The following is a 22,214-nucleotide window of genomic DNA, read 5'->3' on the forward strand; positions in this document are numbered from 1 at the left end:
TTTCCAAGTAGTTGTACCATTTATAGAAGGCTTACCCCTTGCCAAGCCCTGTCTGTGAATTCTCGTTTACTTCTCACGATAGTCCTGTGACTCAGGTGCTATTATTGTCTCCATTTTGCAGGTGAGGAGACTGAGGCAAGAAGAGCTTAGGTGACTTGCCCCAGTCACACGATAATGCCATGGCGGCGTGGGTTCCATCCCAGCTCTGTCTCCAGAGCCGCAGTGGCTGCCACTGTGGTCACTGGCTGACCAGGCAGGTTCATGTCATAGGCACTCAGGGGTGAGAAGGGGAAGGGGTCTTGGAGATGTTCAGTCCAGGGATGGAAGCGAGACCCAGAGAGGTTCAACCAACAGCCTGCCCGCAGCCCAGGAGTGGCAGAGAACCTGGTGTCCCCGGCCCTTTCCCCCTTTCCACTTACTTTTCCTTGTAATAATATTTTCATTCAAATATTTGGACCTGAGAGAGATCACAGAGTTGCATCTGGATAACTAGAGTAAAGGAAATTAGACAGGTGTTGGTTCCAGAGCAGCCGCTTAGCAGGTTGCAGACCTCACTACCTTCTCTGGCTGCATCCAGAGGCCTCCTTCCTTCTAATGGGTGTGTGCCAATGTGGGTGAGCGGGGCTTCCTGAAATTACTGGGGTGCATTTTATCATCTTACCCAAGCTTTCCTCCCTTCAGCTGTCGCTTTCCCAGCTAGCGGCTTCCCCGCAGCCCCAGGCCCAGCGCCGCTCGGCCACACGCTCTTCTTCGCAGCGACTGGGCTCTGAGCCCTCCCTGGCCCAGGCGGTAAGTTGCTAAAGCCACTACCCTGGCAGGCAGTTCATTGCCGAACCCCCACGTCCAAGCATCCTTGGTCGTTAGAGGTTGGGATCCTTGCTGGCCTCACCTGGGGCCTTGTTTTATTCAGCAGGAGCTCCCCTTGCAGGGGAGGATCTCTCACCTGGAGGCTGACCTGAGCCAGACGTCCTCAGTCCTGGCAATGTCCGTCGCTGAGCAGTTGCGGGAGCTGCCTTTCACACCTGTGCACGCCCCGGTCATCGTGGGAGCCCAGACCAGGAGGTGAGGGGTGGGGGTGGGAGGGACTCGGGCAGGTGCTGTGCCATCAAGACCACTTGACTCTCAACAACAGGCTTTCCCCAGAGAGGTGGCGTCCAGGTCCCGCTCTCTCCCGGCGTCTCCTGGAGGCTGACTGAGGACGTCTCTCTGTTTCAGCTCTGGGAGTAAGCCCTCGCGAGCCTCGCTGGTGCTCCTGCAATCCTCCGGCTTTCCTGAGATTCTGGATGCCAATAAGCAACCAGCCGAGGCTGTAAACCCTGCAGATCCTGTGAAATTCAGCCCTCAAAAGGAAGAATCAGATTGTCTACAAAGCAACGAAATAGTGCTGCAGTTTCTTGCCTTCAGCAGGTACATTCTTGAGTGTTCTGTCTGTTCACCTTTACTGTCTTTTACATTTCTTGCATTGATAAAAACTTCTGTGCGGTTCTTGCCTGGCAGAAGTCTCTATGCCCAGGTCTTATTAGATTAAGGAATGCCATCCTTTTTAATTTTAGTTTGGCTAGGACCCACTCACAGCCATTTCCAGATGCTGTAAAACCTGCTTTGTTCCGTCTTCTGTGGTCCTTGATTAAAATGTAGCCAGTGTGTTGGCTGGTTCTCGGGTGTTCGTGCAGCTCTGAGAGCATTGCTCTCCAGCCAGAGCTGAAGGGGTTGGTGTCCAGTGGGCTCCCCAAGGTCACGGAGTGCTGTCCGTGTGGGTGAGGGAGGTGGGCTCTTGCTGTGGCGCCCAGGCATTCTGTGCACCAGTGTGCATGTGACGAGAGCGTGGTTCTCTGCGGCGAACGCTGGACTAATGCCGAGCTGCTGTTGGGTTCAGAGTGTCACAGGGCCGCTGGGGGCTGCCGTGGCCGAAGACCGTGCGCTTCACCTTCCAGTTCTACCGCTTCCCCCCCACGACAACGCCGCGGCTGCAGCTGGTCGAGCTGGACGGGACTGGGAAGACCAGCTTGGGCCCCCTGTCGCACCTGCTCGTCCTGATTGAGAAGGACGGCTCCTATGACGCTGGTGAGTGCTCGCGCCTGGCACAGGGAGAAGCTCAGCGCGAGCCTTCGTGGATTTTACTATTAGAAATAATATCGCACAACCCACAATTGCAGATGCACACAGAATCTGAGAGGGTGGTATAGCGGATCAGGGTCCCGCCACTCCCCTCCAACAGTCGTCCACCATGCACCCACGTGGCCCTCCCCAGATCGGGGCTGTTTTGAAGCAAAGCCTGGAAATTATATAATTCTATTAATTTTTCCTTGTGTTTATCTAAAAAACTAAGGAGTCTTTTCTGAAAAATGTGAGCTCAATAAAATTATCCCATCTGAAAATTAGTAATAATTCCTTAATATTATCAAATATTTAGCCAATGCTAAGATTTTCCCAATAACTTCATACAATTTTTTAATAGTTTGTTCAAGTCAGGATCTCAGTCGGGTCCACCTGTCGGAACAGTGTGCCTCTCAAGTCTCTTTCTCTCTGTGGTTGCCACCACCGTCCCGTCCCCTCTTTGCATTTCAGTTCTTGTGTTGAAGGAGCCATGTTGCTTGCCCCGTGGAGCTTCCCGCAGGCTGTGCTATGTTTGTGTCCCAGTGGTGACACTCAAGGTGCTCCTCTCCGTGTCCTGTAAATTGGGAGTCAGCTCTAGATGCGTGATGAGGTGCGTGCTTTTTGTTGGGCAGGATTCTCTGTGCTGGTGCTGCACAGCATGACGTCTCGTTGCTGCTTTTCAGGCAGCGTCTGTGGCCATTAGGACTGCTGCTTGCAGACTGATTCTGTCATTCGAGGTTGCATGGTGGTGACATTTTACTTCTAGAGCCCTGCTGGAGTGGTTCCATAAAGAGAAACTTCCCCATATCCGCTCTGTGGTTACCTTGAGGTGCAGTTCATATAGGAAAGGTAGAAGAAAGCTTGATTCTTCTCTTTCATTTACTAGTTTTCAGAATAGTGAGACAGTTCCCAGCATCCTTCAAGGGTGAGGCCATTGATCTTTTTTCTGGTATCATTATGAACTAAGGGATTTAAATGGCAGGGGATCAAAACAGACCAAATATGTTGTTATTTTTATTGATGGTCAGTTGTCTTGTCTTTGGCCAGTCACATGGCTCGTAAGGGACAGAGTCGGGATCTGAATTACTGCTGCCTCCTGAGTAGAAAGTAACAGGTGGAAAAAGACTTATTAAAATACGAACCAAGGGAAAGTAGTTTAACAATATTAACATCAGACAAGAGACAAAGGCGAATGCAGAGCTTGGGGTAAAGAGGCTATTGAGTAATAATCAAGAGGATGATTCACTGGGAAAAGAAACAGTTCAGAGTCTGTGAACGTCCAACACACACAGTCTCCAAATAAAAGGAGAAACCGAGGGGCTTTATAAGAGAGACTGACAACCCTACAGTCGTAGGAGATTGTGACACACCTCTCTCGGTAAATTCTTAGATCAAGCAGAAAAAAATTAAGGATATTATAATTATAGTTTAAAAGGATGATCTTATAAAACCTATACAACCAATTTAGAGAGTATGCATCATTTTCAAGCATACTTAGAAACATAAAAACTGATCATTCATAGATATATGTACGTATATGGGCCACGGAGCATATATTACCACATACCAAGGGAGTCTATGTCAAATTTTATTTTATGGCATTCTCTGACCATAACACCACAGGGTCAGAAATCAGTCACTCCTTCTCCCCAAAAAGCTCCAAACTTGATTTTTTTTTTGACTTTTAAAACATTCTTTTAATTATTCTGTAGGTCAGTGAAGAAATCAAAATGGAAATGACTATTTAAAATCGAATGACAGAATAATATTGCATATCAAAACTAGTGAGATGCAAATACAATGGTAATTACAGGAAAATTTACAGCTTTAAATGCTTATATTGGGAAAGAAGAAAGTATCAAAATTTTAAGATACTGATGTAATTGTTCAACTCAAGAAGTTTGGTGAATAAAACAGAAGAAACCCAATAAAAGTAGAAGGAAAGAAATTAAAAAATGAACATTAATGCTTAGAAAACAAAGAAGCAGTAGACGGGGTCAGCCAAATTGTGGGCACGAGAGGTCACAGGTGCACAGGTAATGCTCCTTCCCTTCCCAAGGGCAGGTCAATCGAGAGTCAGCTGTCGTGGGCCTGTGGGTAGTCCGAGAGCTAGACATACTTGCAGGCACTCACCCCTGATTGGATGGACTTTGCTGCAGGCAGAGGTGGGGCTGGACGGCAGCAGCTAGCCTCAGGCCCTGGGGCAGAGCTGCCGACCCCTGCTTGCCTGTGGACCCTAACATCCTCTCTTCCTGTGGGCAAATCTGAAAAGAAGATAGAGGGGAAGGGTGAGCAGCTCAGGCCCTGTTCCTTCCCCCAACCCTCCAGCTGACGAGCTGCTCTGAGCTGGGAGGAGAGTGCGCTGTGCAGGGGGCGGGCACATGAGGTCCCTCTGCAGGGAAGCACGGGCTGGAGAAGGGCCTTCTCCTGCCTTGTTCCCGGGTGTTCTCTCCACTCACTAGGCCTAAGCATTGAGTCTCTGGGCAGCCCGAGCTGTGACCAGATCCCACCAGGGTAGTTTCTCAACCTTGCTGGGACCGCGTCTCCCAACCCAACTGCCTTTGCTTTGCCACACCTCCCGGGACCATTGGACAGTTGAGCTTACATTCCCAGAAGGCTCTGGAATGGATCCGAATAACGTGCTGATTTAGCACCCATTGCCGAAAACTCATTCCCTCTTCTATCTCCCATTCTAAATTCTCTCCAATCGCTTTACCCAGTGTAGCTCATCAGAGGTTCTGTAATGAGGTTAAATGATAGTGTTAAGATAATTCAGTAAAAAAGGCCAACCACTTAGAGATGCTCCTGATTTGAATACCAACCCCTTTCCGTTATGACTTTCCCAGAGAGAAATCAGTCCGAAAGTTAAATTTCCTAGCAATTTGAAGTCCGAAGAAATTAAACTCCAAAATCAAATTTTCTTGTCATGAATTAAAATTCAGAGTCCAAAATTCTTAAGTTGAAGTCCAAAAAAAAAGTCCTTTTCCATTTCTTACACAGCCGAGCCTCAGCCAAGGGTACCCTCTGCCTGGGCAAATCTGGGCTTCCTTCAGCAGCTAAAGCTTGGGGGGTCCTCCCTGGATGAGTAAGCTTGGGGGGTCTTCCCTCGATGGGCAAGCTTGGGGGGTCTTCCCTCGATGGGCAAGCTTGGGGCTCCTCTCTGGACGGGCACGGTTCCCCAAGCCTTCAAAGCTGCATCAGTCCAGCACTGAGTCTCTCATGAACCTCACTTAGGATCTCTTTTCTTTTGTTGTTGAAATATAACGTGCATACAACAAAGTGTACAGTTCCATGAATTTTTTTAAATTAATGGATTTTATTTTTAGAGCAGTTTTAGATTTATAGAGAAATCGAGCTGATAGTACAGAGAGTTCTTGTATACTCCCTGCCCCCACAGCCTCCCCTGTTATCCACATCTTGTGTCACCGTGGTCCACTTGTTAGAATCGATGAACCAATATTGAGGCATTGTTATTAACTAAAGCTCATAGTTTTTCTTGAGGAAGATTAACCCTGAGCTAGCCTCTGCTGCCAATCCTTCTCTTTTAGCTGAGGAAGACTGGCTCTGAGCTAACATCCATGCCCATCTTCCTCTACTTTATATGTGGGAAGCCTGCCACAGCATGGCTTGCCGAGCAGTGCCATGTCCACACCCGGGATCCGAACCGGCGAACCCCGGGCCTCTGAAGTGGAATGTGCCAACTTAACTGCTGCGCCACCGGGCCAGCCCCTAAAGCTCATAGTTTACATTAAGGTTTACTCTTGGTGTTGTAGATTCTATAGATTTTGACAAATGCATAACATCATGTATCTGCCGTTACAGTGTCAGACAGAACGATTTCACTGCCTTAAGTTTCCCCTGTGTTTCACCTACTCATCCCCTCTCCCCCAGCCCCTGCCTACCACTGATCTTTTCATTGTCTCCATAGTTTTACCTTTTCCAGGATGGCATACAGTTGGAATTGTATAGTATATAGCTCTTTCAGACTAGCTTCTTTGATTTAGCAATGTGCATTTAAGGTTCCTCCATGTCTTTTTGTGGTTTGAAAGCTCATGTCTTTTTAGCGCTGAATAATACTCCATTGTCTGGATGGAGCACAGTTTATTTATCCTTCTACCTACTGAAGGACATCTTGGCTGCTTCCAGTTTTTGGCAACGATGAATAAAGCTGCTATAAACATTGTTGTTTAGGATTTTGTGTAGATGTAAATTTTCGCCTCCTTTGGTTAAATACTTAGAAGTGCAATGGCTAGGTCATGTGGTAAGAGTAGGTTTAGTTTTGTTCAGTTTTTGGGCAGTGTTTTGGATTTTAGCTGTTCTAATATGTGTATAATGATATCTCATTGTTATTTCAATCTGCAGTTTCCTAATGACGTATGATGTGGCCCTTCTTCTCATGCTTATTTGCCATCTATATATCTTTTTTGGTGAAGTGTCTGTTCATATCTTTGGCCCAATTTTAAACTGGGTTGTTTGTTTCCTTATTGTTGTATTTTAAACGTTCTTTGTAGATTTTACATACAAGTTCATTATCAGATGTGTGTTTTGCAAATATTTTCTCCAAGTCTGTGGCTTGCTTTTTTCATTCTCTTAGCAGTTTCTTTCAAGGGCAGAAGTTTTTCATTTTAATGAAGATCCAGCTTATCAGTTATTTCTTTCATGGATCATGCTTTTGTATCTACAAGGTCATCACCAAACCCGAGGTCACCTAGGTTTTGTCCTTTGTTATCTTCTGGGAGTGCTATAGTTTTGTGTTTTACATTTAGGTCTATGATCCATTTTGAGTTAATTTTTATAAAAGGTGTAATTTGTACAAAGTGAACATGTGTATAACTACCATTCAACCCAGAGAGGGCTGTAGAACGTTACGCAGAGGCCTCCGTCGTGCCTCACCTCCCACCCCCAGTCGTTAACCTCCGCCACGGGAGCCGCTCCTCTGAATTCTGTCACTGCAGATCAGTTTTGCCTGTTGTTTTGAGCTTAAATGGGATCGTATTGCATGTACCCTTTTGGATCTAACAACTCTGCTAACGTTACGTGTCAGCATATGTGAGGCTCGTCCGTGTTGCTGTACAGCAGCAGTTCGTCCTTTGTCTTGGTTGCATAGAAATCCGTTGTCTGAGTATTCCACAGTATTTATCCATTCTGCTGTTCCCAGGCATTGCAATAGTTTCTGGCTTTTGACTCTTCTTTTTAAGATTTTATTTTTTTCCTTTTTCTCCCCAAAGACCCCCAGTACATAGTTGTATATTCTTTCATTGTGGGTCCTTCTAGTTGTGGCATGTGGGACGCTGCCTCAGCGTGGTTTGATGAGCAGTGCCATGTCCGCGCCCAGGATTCGAACCAACGAAACACTGGGCCGCCTGGAGCGGAGTGCACAAACTTAACCACTTGGCCAAGGGGCCAGCCCCATGGCTTTTGACTCTTTTGAATAATGCTGCTCTGAACATTCTTTGGCGCACACGTGCATGCGTTTGGGTTGGGTGTGCGCCTAGGAGTGAAATTGCGGGGTCAAAGGGTAGCACGTGCTTAGCTCTAGTAAATTTGCCAAGCGGTTTTCCCCAGTGCTTGTACCAGTTTACACGTCCGCCAGAGGAGATCTGGTCCAGTGGGAGAAACCTGCAGCCTCCTGAGCAGAAGCTTCCGGAACCCACAGCCTGTGGGCGTGGTGGCTGCCTCTGCCCCAAGCTCCTTGGTTTGATGTCCCAAGCTGTGAGCAGAAGTCCTTTTCTTCAGGAGTAGGGTGTGCCCCTGGGGCTCCTCTCTTACTCCTGTCCCTGCCTTTCAGGAAGGTTTGGCTGAGTTTGTGGTGTCCTCTGCTTGTGTGGGTCCCGTCCTTCTCCACCATATGCGCAGTGTGTTCCTTCCTTTTTGTTTCTTTTGCTTTCTGGCCTGGAATTTTGTTTTTCTGACATGTTCCTCTCGATGCTTTTGTCTAGTGGGGTCTTCCTCCCTGTGTCATTGAGCTGGAGTCATTGAGTTCTGGGTCAGCCAAGAGCATCTCTTGTTCTGAAGGGGTCTCATCTGCCTTCTGTCCAGGGTTGTCCCAGCCAGGAAGCAGCAGACCAGCACCCCTCCTGTGCCTTCTCCAAGACTCTTCTTCTTGTGTCCCCACCTACAGAAAGTGTGTCAGTGCATTGAAAGTACTGGCTTTAACTAGTTGTTTGTCTTTTTTTCCCTCAGAATCATTTGGACATAAGTTGCAGGCGTGGTAACACTTCACCTCTAAATACAGCAATGTGCATTACTTAAAGACAGGGACGCCCTTTTGTGCACACAATTCTACTCTCATACTTAAGATAATCAGGATTTCATAGTAAAATTTCCTATTTCCCCCATATGTGCATTATAGCTATTTCTTTTTGCTTCGATATCCAATCCAGGTCCATGGATTGCACTGGTAATTTTCTCTTTAATCTCTTCTCATCTGGAATTGTCCCCTGCATTCTTCTTTTTTTTTTCCAGTAACTGACTTTTTGAAGAGATCATGCAGATTGTCTTGTGGAGTGTCCCATGCTCTTTGTGTATCTGAAGGTTCCCTCATGTTGCTGACCTTGTTCATCTCTGGTAGTTCTTGTGTGCTGGGGGTTTAAGCTGTAGGCTAGGTCTGATTCCGGATTTGGCATGAACACTTCATTGTCAGTACCACATGCTTCATGTGGCATCCCTTCGGGAGCTTTGACGGTCAGGAGGTCGCATTGTTGGGGTGCTGGTTTGGTCACTTGGTTAAGGCACCTGCCCCAGATGTCTCCAGGGGAGACAGCGGCGTCTCCGCTTTGCTCTCAGCGCAGAGTTCTGAGGGCCGCTCTTTGGCTTCATGTGAATCTCTGACCCAACAACCTTTCACCTGCTCTCTCAACGTCCTTGGCTGAGCTTTGCGTGGATCAGTTACTTAATAAGAGTTTTCAAAATGGTAATTTTCATAATTCTATATTTGGCCTCCTTTTATTAGCCGACATTCTTCTATAAAAAAAGAACTTTCCCTTATCAACCAGGGGTGAACTACTTATCTGCCCTCCAAAAGAGACAGAACAAATGTTTAATATTTTCCCTTTAGTTTCCAATTTTCAGAGTACGAAGTTATTGTAATAGTTCCTCCAGTGGTGACAGGCGAGGTTTAATGTGTCTGGTTTTTGTTTTCTGTTGTGTCTTTTGAGTATCACTCTGGTCTCTTGGATCTTTACTTATTCATTGTGTTGTAGTCGCTGTTACTACTTTTTGATGCTCTAATTCCCCCATTTGGCCAGTGTGACATGTGAGTCTGTTGACATGCCCCGACTGGTCCTTGGGCACGGCCTTGCCTCTGGAACGGTGCGGAGTCCCGGGCTCACCTAGTACTTTCTTGGCCTCAGACCTGGATCGGCCGTTTCTCCTCTGAGCCTGGCTCCTGAGTGGGGAGTCTTCTTAGAGATCAAGATCTGGGGTGCTTCGGCTTCTAGGCTTTTCACTGGGCAGAGCAAGGGAATGTGTATTAAAACCTGAGTTCATGTTGATATTTCTAATGCAGATTTAGAATTTTTTCCTTAAAATATTTTATTTGTATCTCTTTTTTCTTACCCTGAAAATCGTGGTTCCTGATAATATATTTACTTATTCACTTCTCTTACAATTTATGTAACGTATTTTCAGAATTACACTGCTGATGTTAGTACTGACGATGCATGTGTTGATGACAGGTCAGCCTTCCTTGCGTTCTTCTGGCCTTGGGCCGTATCCGCCGGGGAGGGAGCGCTAGTTTAGTGTGAGCAAAGCCCTTGCGAGTGTTCTCTCTGTGGAGTCAGGTTACCAATTTGATATTTGGTCAGGTTCATTTGTTTCAATTTGTTTTCAATTTTGTGTTTGCTTTCTTTCCTTTTTGATTTAATTTTTGTGAATATTTACAAGACTCAAAATGTAAAACTGTAGTCAAATGTGTACTTCAGGCTCTCTTCAACTCTCCTTCCCTCAGAGCATCCTGCCCTGCTCAGCCTCCCAGAGGTACCAGGCTTTTAGTTTCTGGCTTCTCCTTCTAGTGTTTTGGTTTGTTTTGTTTTTTTAAAATAAGCAAATATTTATATTTCTATTTTTCCTTTTTTTCTTATTCAATAGGTAGCACACCAAATATACACCAAAAATACGCTCTTGTCACGTTGCTTCTTTCAGGACCCATATCCTGAGACCCCCTCCTTGTGGAAATCAGCTGCATTGGTTTTGCAGCTGCGTCATACTGCACTGGGTGCATGCTCTGTCTGGTTCGTTCAACCCGTGTCCTGCTGAGGGATGTTTGGGTCGCCTCCAGGGTTTTGCTATTTCAGATAATGCAGCAATTAGTAACCTCATGTTTCTGTGTACAGAGCTGTGTTTTTAGGGCAGATTGCTAGGACTGGGATTCTGGGATCCAGGCTTCAGTGATGTTGATAGACAGGGCCGCCTCCCCTTTGTTCTCATGTGACCTCTCCGTGCTCTGCTGGCAATGCGTGAGGCTCCTGTGTGCTCAGGGCTTGCCCACAGAAGGTGTGGTTAAAGTTTGGGATTTTTACAGTCTGATTGATATGAGATGGATCTTACTGAAGTTTTAATTTGTATTCCTCTTGGAATGAATGAAGTTGAGCATCTTTGATATTTGTTTGTATTTATCTGCAAACTTCTATTCATATCTTTCCCCATTTTTCTATCAGATTGTTAGTCTATTTTGTCCTCTGGTGGGGGAAGCTCTATTTATTGGAGAGATTAACTGTTGCCTGTGATGTAAATTGCAAATATGTTTTCCTTCTTTGTCATTTGTCTTTTTACTTGTTTACGGTGGGTTTTGCTGTGTAAAGTGTTATTTTTATGTAGTCTAATGTGTCCATCTTTTCTTTTATTGCTTCTAGATTCCTGAGCCCTGGATGAGGCTTTCTCCTCTCCCAGCTCGTAAAGACAGTCATGCATGTTTTCTTCCAGGACATGTAGATTTCCTTTTGCATTAGGTTTCTGATCTATTTGTTCATCCTGCTGTGTGATGGGACGTGGATCCAGTTTTATCTTTTTTTAAATGTCTATCCAGTTGACCCACTGCCATTTATTAAAAAAGTCCATCTTTTTCTTTAGTAACTTGAGAGCCACCTGTATCATAAACCAACATTATTTTTTTCTGAGCAAGATTAGCCCTGAGCTAGCATCTGCCGCCGGGCCTTCTCTTTTTGCTGAGGAAGACTGGCCCTGAGCTAACATCCGTGCCCCTCTTCCTCTACTTTATATGTGGGACACCTGCCACAGCATGGCTTGACAAGCGGTGCCATGTCCGCACCCAGGATCCAAACCAGTGAACCCCGGGCCACCGAAGCGGAATGTGTGAACTTAACCGCTGCACCACCAGGCTGGCCCCTATACCAACATTTTTTTAATACTTGGGTTTATGTCTGGATTTTCTCTTTTGTTCCATTAAACCAGAGGTTGGCACACTGATTTCTGTTAAGGGCCAGATAGTAAATATTTCAGACTTTTTGCGTCTCATATGGGATCTTTTTTCTTTTTTTTTTTTTACAACCATTTGAAAATATGAAAGCCATTTTGAGCTCACAGCTGGGTTGGCCAGCTCTTCCTCAGACTGTCTGTCTGTCCACGCACAACTGTCGTGCTGTCAGAGCCTTACGTTGTTCTGATTTCTGGTAAGCTCCACACCACCACTGTGCTCCTCCTTGCAGGGTTCTCCGGACATTCCTGCTTGTTTAGTTTTCCATATGAACTTTTTAGGCTCTTGATTGGGGTTCTGGTGAGCTCAAAGGTTAACGTGGAGAGAATTGCACTTGTAGGATGGCAGCTGTCCTGCTCAAGAACAGTCATGATTTTATTTGCTCATTTCTCCTTCCGTGTCTTTCTTTTTGCCTCCTATAAGCTTTGCTGTTTTCTGATCAATTAAATTTTGCATTTGTCTTTATTATTACCTTCCTTTGGCTTTTTGATTTTCTTTATTGTTATTTTCCTAATTTATTTGAGTTGCTTAATTCGTTTATTTTAATTCTTTTGTTTTTATGGATATAAAGTATTCAAGGCTATGAATTTTCCTTTGGTTGTTGCTTTATGTTTTGGTGATTCTGATAAATAGTATTTTCAAGAAAATCTGTTTTAATTATGTTTTCCCTTTGACAGAATTATTTTAGAGTAAGTATATAAATTTGTTTCTAAAAATTGTTTCTAATTTCCAGTTTGTTGCATTGTGATCAGAGAATATTGTTTGTATTATTTCTGCCTTATGGAGCATATTTAGGTTTTCTTTGTGGTGTAATATACAGTTGGTTTTTATTAATGTTCCGATACACTTGAAAAGATGTAGTCTCTATTATTGGGGTACAGAGTTAGATGTATATGCATACGCTCTATCTTATGGATTGGCGGGTCTGGTCTTCTATGTTCTTACTTATTTATCGTCTCCATGACCTGCATTGGAAGGAGAGTGGTCAGTCAGTCTCTACTATCACTGTGTTTTCGTCTGTTTCCCCTTGCATCCTTAGATGTCTGCTTGGTTATTTGCTCCTTATATTTGTAGCTGCTGTACAGTCATCGTGAGTTGTAGACTTGAGTGTCCTCGTGTCTGTCATCTGAGGGAATGTGGATGCTTCACAGAGCAGGTGTTTGTGAGTCATGATGCAGACGTGGAGAATGAGAAGAGGGGTGGGGAAGGACCATCTAGCCAGAGGAGGAGCAGCTACCAGATTCGGACATGGGAGTGGGGCTGGACTGAGGCCCAGTAAGGACCCAGCTGGGCTGGGGCATGGTGTTTGTGAAGGGGCCAGGGAGGTAAGCTCGGGAGCCTGAGTGGACCCTGCGGGGGCGCCACTGCCCCTGGGAGTCTGTCTGGGTTGAGTCAGCACCAGCATGGACTTCTGAGTGGAGGGAGATGACACAGTGTTCCCTTTGTGGGCGCTTTGGCAGTGCTGTGGGATGGACTGTGCAGAGCTTGGACCTCAGGGAAAAACCACTGAGGAGCAGGTTGTCTGAGCCTGCAGTGGGGAAGAACTGGGAGGCTCCAGCATGAGGGGCTTGTGACGGTGCCCAGACTGGGATGGCCCCCACGCTGTCAATGTCGCCCCCAGAGCGCTCAGTGCACCGTCACCCTGGCTGACTGTGAATTAATGGTCGTACTGAAAGGACCTGGCAGCTGATGAGCTAGCGATGGTGCAGCAGGAGGAGCCGGCGAGCTGGGCGTTGTGGGGCAGTTTGGGATGAGGCAAGGAGCAGCTGACTTGGGGAGCAGATGCAGGGCCCAGTTGGGCCGTGCTGCGTTTGGGTGCAAGTAGATCTCTGGGTGGAGAGCCCAGTGGTGGTGGATCAGTGGCTCTGGGAGACGCTGGAGGTGGAATGTGGGCAGCACCCAGGGAACGGTGTCCGTAGGTGTCATTTGGGATGTCGGCCCACAGAGTTCAAATCTGTTCTGCCTGTTTGAGCCAGGAGTCTGAGCACTGTGGAGCTCGGTGCTCAAGCTGCGCCCTCCCTGCAGTCCCGGCGGGCCTGGCAGTGGAGCTGTGCGGTTGGTGCCGCGAGCGTGGGCTTGGCCACTCACGGGCACTTGTTTCAGTCCCACTGCGCCTCTGGGGAACCAGCTACAGGGCGCCTGTCTCTAAGTGCGTCTTGTGAGACTGACGAGACGCCACGGGCTACTTAGTTCTAGAGCTGGCCCATGAGTGTTCTTGGCCTCCGCTGGCCCTGTGACTTGGTCTGGTCACTTGAGATGCAATGCTGGGGGCTGGCCTGCCACTGCATTATGTCATTGCCAGGTTCCCCCCTCCCCCCGCCTTCTTCCTCACGTCTTCCTGTGCCTCCACTCTGTGAGGTGCCCCCACCCATGATCCCGCTGTGGCTGGAGCTGGGCCTCACTCCGTTTCCCTTCGGCCCACCGGGGGTCCTCCTCCCCTCTAGCCCCCAGAGCTGTGTCCCCATCTGGGCCTGTTTCCCTTCTTCTGCTGAAAGTGCCATCTGGTCTTGAGGAGAGCAGAGGGGACATTGCCGTGTGGGCGCCCGTGGGCTGCAGTGGCTGGAGTAGGGTGAGGACCTCAGCCCGGGGCCTCATGGGGCCAAGTACACATTTGCCCCTCCCTCCCCAGAGCCAGTGTTCTCCTCATCAGGGCTTCATGAATGTTGTCACATTTCTGATAGGAAGGGGGAAGATGCTGTTTTGAATGTGCTCCCCAGCGTGGCTGTTCTGACACTTTAACTGACGGTGATTTCAGTGGCACTTTTGTCAGTTTAGAATTAATGACGACGCCACTTGGAGGAGATGAAGGAGGGGCCACAGTCTGGTCCCGTCTCTGAGTAATAAGCCTGGGAGCCTGGAGTGAGCCCTGGAGGGGCTGGGTCCCCTGGGGCGTGGGGTGGGGGCTCTGGGGCTCCTGAGCGGCGTGTGCTGAGCTTGATCTCAGCTCAAGCTCTGCGTGTGTGTGACCGTCCCGGTGCCAACAGATCTGGGCTGCATTTCTCCCTGAATCCCGTGCGCCCAGAATAATAAAGTCCCTGCCAGCCCACCACGTTTATTCTCGTCCAGTGTGGACTGTGTCACGGGGACTTGGCGACAACCATAAATTTTATTTTGGGTGGAGTTTATTGTATGTATTGGAAAGAAACGTAGTCTGCTGAACACGACTCTTCATTTTGTTGTTAATTTGGATACTTTATGGTGTTTTTGATTAATGTGCTTATTAAACTGTAGCTATGATGGAAGCAGAAATTAGTAATCAGGACCAGAGCAGGAATCTCTTCAAAGTGTAAAGATGATAAATGACTCCAGTTACTTCTGCACTTGTCTGGGGCCTCTTTGAACAGGGTCTCCCGGCTTCCAGCTGAAGTACCTGGTGGATCCTGGATTCCTGAAACCTGGAGAGCAGCGCTGGTTCACTCACTACCTGGCTGTGCAGACCCTGCAGATCGACGTCTGGGACGGTGACTCCTTGCTCCTCGTCGGATCTGCGGCCGTGCAGATGAAGGTAGCGGGTCTCCTGTGGGCCGAGCACAGTGAGGGGGGAGCGTCCCTCCTGGGCAGGTCTGTCTGCTCAGTACTGTCAATCATCATCCAGCTCTGGACTGTGGTTCGGCTTCTTGTTCACAAATTAAAAACACTGCTGAATTCTCTCCTTCCCAAAAGGAAAAGATTCTCACGAAGTCTAACTTCTGTAATGCTAGGTTAGATTCGGTTATCAGTTCCTCCTCCAAACCCACCTACCAGGTAATGTCGCCTTCCGTTCCTTTGACCTGAGGCTGTAAATTCCCTGAGAGCAGCTCCAGGTCAGCCTGTTACCTGAGGGCCTGGCGTGGAAGGAAGGGACCAGGGATCCAGGGATGGGGTGTGAAAACGTTACCTGTGCCTGTTATCAGTTAGTGAATTGTACTTTTCTAATGCTAATTAGTATTAGAATCCAATTCTTTCTCTGATTGTGCTTTTCATTCTCCTCATACTAAAACCTAAATCCATGCATTAATTCCATCTTCTTCCCTGGGATCTCTCCCCAAGCCTTCTCTGTTGCATGACGGGGACCCCAGAGAGTCAACGTAGAGTTTGCGTGGTAGCTCCTGGGCCCAGGACGGGGCCATGCCCACTTGTTGACGTGACATCCTGAGAGTTTTCCTCCCAGCTCTGGGCTGGAGGTGGGCGAGGAGACAGCACCACGTAACTGCAGCTCCTGAGTCTCTTTGACATTCATCCACTTTTCTTTAATCCCACCCAGCTGTTTCCTTCAGGATTCCAGCCCCTCCTCAGTCCCCCTGCCTGAGCCTTGCGCCTGCAGCAGCTGGCATGGTCACTGAGACCTGCAGATCCAGACCCGTCACTCCTTGCACCTCCACGCCTCTTCACCGTGAAGAGCTCATGGCTTCTGTACTGCAGTGGCCGGGCTGTGTGCATGGCTCCCCTGACACCAGGCTCCTCTTCCTCTGGGGCCCTGCATGCACACAAACTGCTGGGGTGGGGGTCCACACAAGTGAGGACCAGTAGGTGTCGGCTGCTGTTCTCATTCTTCATCCCAGACCCTCAGTCCCCACATGGCTTGTGACCTAGGCCTCATGGGGTCATCATGGCCATTGCTTGTCTGTCTCCTACACTGGCTGGTGACAGATAGAGGGTGGGATGGAATGGTTGCTGACCCATCTCCGGCATAGTCCTATGCTGCAGTGGGTACTGCATGGCCGAGAGTGAACGAATGGAGGGAGGGAGGGAAGAGGGGAATGGACGGAGGGAGGGAGGACGGGGGAGATGCCCATGGCGGTGCTGGGACACTGGAGGATCAGAGAGGAACCCTGGCTGTGGAGCCTTCGGGACCCTTGGTCGCTCCTGCTTTATCCCCAGCTGGACTCTCATGTCCCGTTTGTGCTACACACCTGGAGATGGAGTTATTTGATCTTGTCCTTCATGAGGAGCCCCTTAAATGCTGTTATGTTTATTGAAACAGACTTGGATAACTTAAAATTCAATTTTACTTTTTAAAAATAAAGAAGTCCTTAACTTCAAAATTCATATAGAAAAGATGGAAAATTTGGGTAAGGAAGGAAAATCCCCTGTGACTGCAGACCCCGGGGTGTTTCAGGCGCTGTGTTAGTCTTTGATGGACTCGTCCTCGCCGCCGTGGGTATGTTCTGACGCGGTTACCCCGTTCCCTGTGGTCGGCCGTGTTGGTGCTGCTTTCCTGTTTGGGACAGCATGGTGGACGTCTGACGCCCGTTTGCATCTTGAGCTCATTTCCTGAGGGTGCTGGCAGTGCTGGCCTTGTTAGGGCAGCAGGACAGCTGCCTCGATGCCTGGCTGCTCCTCCACTTCACTGAACGTGTCCTCAGCGCAGCCCTAGATCCTTGTGTCCGGCGCAGAGGCCGAGGCCCAGGGTCACGCTGACAACAGCAGGGCCAGGTGTTGAGCCCAGCTCTGACTCGGACGCTGGTGCCTTTACCATCATGCTCTGCCTAGATGAGAACTGCCTGGAAGTGGCATTTCTGAGTGAGAGGTGTGCAAACGTGGGATCCTCAGGTGCCCGAGCCACAGGACCTGCAGCCCCAGGAGGCCGTCAAGGCTGATCTTCCTGAAATGCGACTAGGGGCCCGCTGCCTCCTGTGCTCTTGCCTCTGTGAGGTGTTAGCTTTTAAAGGAGCTGCTACAGCCTCATGGTGAGAAGCACTGTCCCGTTTCTGCTGGCTTCTCTTTGCTTCCCGGCACGGCTGGGCGTCGCTGCCTGCATTGCCTGGCTGTTCTCCAGAGGGGTCTTCCGGTAGTCCAGCCACCGAGACCCTTGCACCATGGCCGTGTATGTGGCTGTGGGCATTGTGGACAAGCACTGCGAAGCCGGCAGAGTCAGAAGCAGCTGGAAGCCCCTGGGCCCTAGGGAGGGAGCAGGTCGAGGTGTCTCCACTTTGAGACAAGCCCTTTTGCTGCTGTGGGAGCAGTGCAAGAATTCCTTGAGCCAGGGCCCTGGCCTGGCCCCGCGCTTCCGCTTCCCTTCTTTGTGGGAAGCGCTAGTTGAGAGGTCGGGCCGTGTTCCCAAGGCCTCACAGGGAGAGGGTCCTAGCTGGGCCGGAGGCAGAGTGTGGTTTCATCATCCCCCCCAGTCGGCTGCACTGGCCTTTGGGTTCAGGCAGAGGACTGAGGGGTTCAACTTGATCAGCGGAAGAAGCTGTGATCAGGAAGGTCCTGACCCTGCCCTGCGTCTGCTCTCGCTCGGCACTGACCAGCCTGGGCCTGGCACGGAGGTCCTCGTGATTTGGCTCTGACCACCCCACGACCCCTCCTCCTGACCCCTGGCCTGTCTTTCAGCCATAGTGAAGCCCTCTGCTCCCAGCCGGGGGGTTGGGGCTCTGTACTCTGCATCCTGGGCCTGGTGTGTCCCCCGCCTTTCCTGCCTGCAGGCACATCTTCGTTCTGACCTGATCTGATCCAGTTCAGACCTCCCTTGGCGCTCTCACTGTCCCGGAGATGGGGCTTGCTCAGCAGCACTGCCTTGTGCTGTTGTTCCATTCCCGTCTTTCTCCCCATGGAGGAGGCTGCATGAGGCGGGCTGTGCATCCCCAGTGTTTACCCAGTGAGTGAATCAGGTTGCACTTTATTAAAGAATTTGTGGAAAAGACTTGATATCAAGGACTCAGGTTTTCAGAAGAAGGTGGACTCTGCCCCAGCTGCCCTCTGATTGGTGCCTTTCTCCTCTGCAGCATCTCCTCCGCCAAGGGCGGCCGGCTGTGCAGGTCTCACATGAGCTTGAGGTCGTGGCGACTGAATACGAGCAGGACACGATGGTGGTGAGTGGAGACGTGACTGGTTTTGGCAGCGTCAAGCCCATCGGTGTCCACACAGTGGTGAAGGGCCGACTGCACCTCACCTTGGCCAATGTGGGTAAGAGTCCTTGTCAGCTTTGCCTGGTCTCGTGCCATTTCCCAGGCAGCTGCTTGTCATCCCAGTTGGAGCGTGAGCTCCCTGTGGGCAGCAGCCACACTGTGGGCATCATACACTCAGTGGGATCCCATCCAGAAAAACTCTTATTAGCTTGACCATTGAGTCTGTCATTGACCACTGAGCCTGCCCTTGACCACTGAGAGTCTGTCCTTGACTGCCAGGTCTGCCCTTGACCACTGAGCCTGTCCTGTAGTTTGGTTCCTGATTTCTAATCAGGATTTGGATCATTTGTCATCTTGGTCTTGCCTACATTTTGTTTCTTAGTGCCACCCACGGGCATCTCTGTGACATCCTCCAATAAAGTGACTGGTTCCAGGAGAGATTTTCCTCTGAAGTATCAGTGCACAGAACTGCTTCATTGCGGAGAAGAGAAAGAGAAATGTCCTTGACCTTCCATACAGCTTGGGAATAGGGGACAGACACATGTCCTTCTTTAGAGCTGGCGCCTTGACCTTACATCAGTGGTGTCCGAGAGCTGCTATCTGAGAGACGGAACAAGGCCCTGAGTCTCCCCCTTCTGCGTGCCAGTGGGCAGGGCGTTGGGGCTGCTGTGGCTGGGATGGTCCTGCCTGGACGTTCTGGAGGCTCAGCTGAGGCCCCGATGGGACAGGGGACTGTAGGCCGGGCATGCCTGCCCCTGCCCGCCTCAGAGCAGAGGGTCAGTGGGAGCTCCTGTGTGGCCAGTGACAAGCCCACTCAGTAGTCTCTCTTGAGGGGACTGTGGAAGGCTTGGGGGTTTTCTAGGCAGAATTGAAAGCAGGAAAGGACCAAGCGACTTGAAGTTTCTGGAGCTGTGTCTGTCTGGGCAGGACTCAAACCTCACTGTCGTTTTATTGGGGAATTTTCCATTCCTCAAAACCCAGCCTGATTTTAAAGCCTCAAGCCCCACGGGCCACATCCCCCCGTGCCAACATGGAGGCAGGCAGGGCTGGGGTGGAGCAGCAGGAGGAGCGAGCGCACAGCTCATTAAGTTGGGTTTGAGGTTTCTGCCTGCTTGTTTACAACTGCAGATCCAAGGCAGCCTGGAAAAAAGACAATATGGAAACAGCAAAACTCAGTTAGGTTCTGGAGGAATAAATGAGCCACATGTGAGAAGCAGACATTATCCAAAAGCTCATGTGACCGAGGGAGTCGCAAGAAACATTCTGCTTTTGAGATTGTGTTGGTTATTTTTATATTTAATTCACCAGCCCACAAATGTGCAGTGACTCCTGGTTTTAAAATCTTATCTTCAGAAGAAAGATTAGCTCCATTATATGTTATCTTAAATTGTCATTTTCATACTTTGCCTGCAAGAGAGAGATAAGCCCATGGGAAGGAGAGTCTGAGATCCCAGCTCGAGAGGATCCGTGCGGACGTGGGCGGGGAGAGATTAACAGAGGACAGACGCCCCACGCAGTGCGCTTGTGTCACTGCAGCTGTGCTTCGGCTTCCTCCGTAAATTTTGCATTTTTGGGGGAAAAAAATGTGCTGTGGCTTTTCTTTTTTTGTAAGAGTGGTGGTTATGTGCTGAGCGGTGGGCCAGCAGATTGGCTGATGGTGTTGTGAGCCTTCAGGGTGACAAGCAGGGCTGATGCCAGTGTCACGGTGCCCGGCTCGGTCTCGCTTGGACAGACTGTGTGCCTCCCACGTTCACAAGTGGTGTGTTCAAGTGTGAGGCCGCGGAACGAGGCATCTGCTGCCAACACCCCAGGTCTCCTGTGCATCTTCCCGTGGGAGAGGGCCGTCCTCGTGCTAGGTGGCTTCTCGCTCTGTGACGCTCTCAACAGCCTCTTCTGCAGCTCTCTTTCAGTTGTCTTTCCTCATACAGACATCACAAGAGCCACGTCCATTTCTTTTACTCCAGTGATCCTGGTCTTGCAGTATGACCACGGTTCAGCTGGGAGCTCTGTTGTCACTTGTATCTGCAGCCCTCCCTAGGGGCCTCCCAGGGAGGCACGGGCGGCCCTGACCCCTGGCTTCACAGTCAAGCACTTGTGTTCTCAGGGTTGAAGGAGAGCAGGGTGGTGTGGACTTTGACAGATGACCTGGGTTTGGGGTCAGGTGGTGGTGACGTGCTCTCCTCTTGCAGCGGAGTGTGGAATAGCTGTACGGCCGAGTCAGGAGCCCGTGCGTTTGAAGGGACTTGCTGCTCCCATCACAAACGTGTTGGTCCCCAGCTGTAACCTTCTGTCTCACTGAAGGGGGAGAAAACCTGTGGCAATTTCAGATAACGGGTTGTGCCCTGATGAAATATAGCCTCTTCACTCCTGTGTGGTCCTTTGGTGATTGTGCCAATGTGAATTCAGCTTATCTAGTTTGTCGTCCCATCCTCTAAACAAACCACTGCTCTGAGTACAGATGTAGCAGGAGAAAGTGGTGACGAAGCCGAGGGATGGCCCTGGTCTGTCGGGAGGTGGTCCTCTGCTCCCAACGCTGCAGTGGCAGTCGTTCCTCCTGAGAGCCTGTGCTCCAGGCATGCTGGCCTCCTGTCCCTGGCTGGACCAATCCTGACCCTGCAGCAGTTTCTGTGTAGCTCTCAGAGTGGAGTGATTACTAGGCTTAAAATAGGTCAGTACTCATTTCAGTTAGATGTAGGTGGACCAAGGGCCTCCTCGCCTGCAATTCAGGGAACCACCAGCCGCTGGATTAAGGTGGTGGAGAAAGCTACAGAAGATTCCGGCTTCTCTCAGGTGTGGCGTGAATCCCTTGTGCCCCACAGTGAAGGGAGGGGGCAAGTACCCACTGCCGAGCGACTGGCGGAGCAGGTCCTCAGGACAGGATGGAGAGTTTGCCAAGACCTGTCAGGCCCTGCACCACCGTCCCTGCTGTGGGAAGAGCCCGGACCGTCTCTGAGCTTGTGGCAGGAACCGAGGACTTGGGGCTGGGGGCGCTTCATTCCTCTCTCATGTGGAAGGCAGGGCTGTGGGGGGAGAGCTGGGACAGCGAGTGTCAGTGCCAGGCCTTCTAGTTCTGGCGCCCACTGGCTGGGCCCTGGAACAGGCTGCTGCCCCCTCCCTGCGCAGCCAGGCTGTCTGTCCCTGCCCTTCTGCTTGTTCACTGTTCCGCGTCCCCAGGGATCTGGGGACTCCTTGAGGACACTGGCCCGTTCTTCCTTGTTGTGATGTTCACCCTCGCAGTGACCACACTGACCTAGCCCAGAGGTGGGAAGATTCAAGAGGAGATCCATGAGCAGGCAAGTCTGAGAGCCCGGCCTGCCATGGAATTCTGTTCTTCTTGGACTCTGGTGCTCACAGGCCCTGGGCTGCTCCACGTGAAGGGGTGTTGACACCAGCTTTTTCTCCTAGGGATGAGGATGGTGATCCTGCGACAGCGAGCTGTCAGGAGTCAAAAATAGATCCAAAGGAGCAAGAAGAACATGTTTTTGGAAAAGACTTGCCAGCCTCAGTTTGCAGGGGAAGATGGACGACCCCTGGGAAGAGTGTGGAGGCAGCTGTAGGCGGACGGCGAGTGGGCATGGCGGAGGGGGTCCTGGAGCTTCTCTCCAGAGCAATTCTGACTCCCGATGCCTGTTCTCAAGAAGCAGGACCAGAGGGAGGGACAGGAGTGGTAGCGTAGATGTCCGCAAGATCTGAGCCTGAAGGTGGCAGCGCCATGGCCGACGCTTGAGTGAGGCGGTGAGGAGAAGCAGGACCTCACAGGGTGGCGTGCAGCCCTTCTGTGTGTGTGTGTGGGGGGGGGGGGGGTCACCGCCGCTGTCTGTTTCACATCACGAGACTGACACCGAGGTGGCACGCAA

The 22,214-nt window shown here is 50.0% G+C and overlaps 1 protein-coding gene and 1 non-coding gene across 30 annotated transcripts in view; both read left to right on the top strand.

The window, feature by feature from the left end:
• The window catches only part of NPHP4 (nephrocystin 4), a 128,837-nt gene that overhangs the window by 84,082 nt on the left and 22,541 nt on the right, over positions 1 to 22,214 (top strand). For 18 of the 29 annotated variants that reach the window (XR_011436569.1, XM_023635897.2, XM_023635899.2 and 15 more), the window contains 6 exons: positions 682 to 789; positions 911 to 1,062; positions 1,216 to 1,407; positions 1,877 to 2,064; positions 14,875 to 15,035; positions 18,235 to 18,415. Coding sequence is in view for 28 of the 29 variants with exons in the window: in XM_023635897.2 (XP_023491665.2) it covers positions 682 to 789; positions 911 to 1,062; positions 1,216 to 1,407; positions 1,877 to 2,064; positions 14,875 to 15,035; positions 18,235 to 18,415 (982 nt within the window). In the remaining variant the exon portion in view is untranslated. The remainder of the gene's footprint in view (positions 1 to 681; positions 790 to 910; positions 1,063 to 1,215; positions 1,408 to 1,876; positions 2,065 to 14,874; positions 15,036 to 18,234; positions 18,416 to 22,214) is intronic. The other 11 variants (XM_023635898.2, XM_070261069.1, XM_070261071.1 and 8 more) reach the window with 1 other exon arrangement.
• On the top strand, positions 18,875 to 18,995 carry MIR9063 (microRNA mir-9063). Its single transcript, NR_128086.1, has one exon. It is a non-coding gene; the product is annotated as a microRNA mir-9063 (primary transcript).

The sequence above is a fragment of the Equus caballus genome, chromosome 2 (assembly GCF_041296265.1).
Source record: "Equus caballus isolate H_3958 breed thoroughbred chromosome 2, TB-T2T, whole genome shotgun sequence".
Taxonomy (NCBI): Eukaryota; Metazoa; Chordata; class Mammalia; order Perissodactyla; family Equidae; genus Equus; species Equus caballus.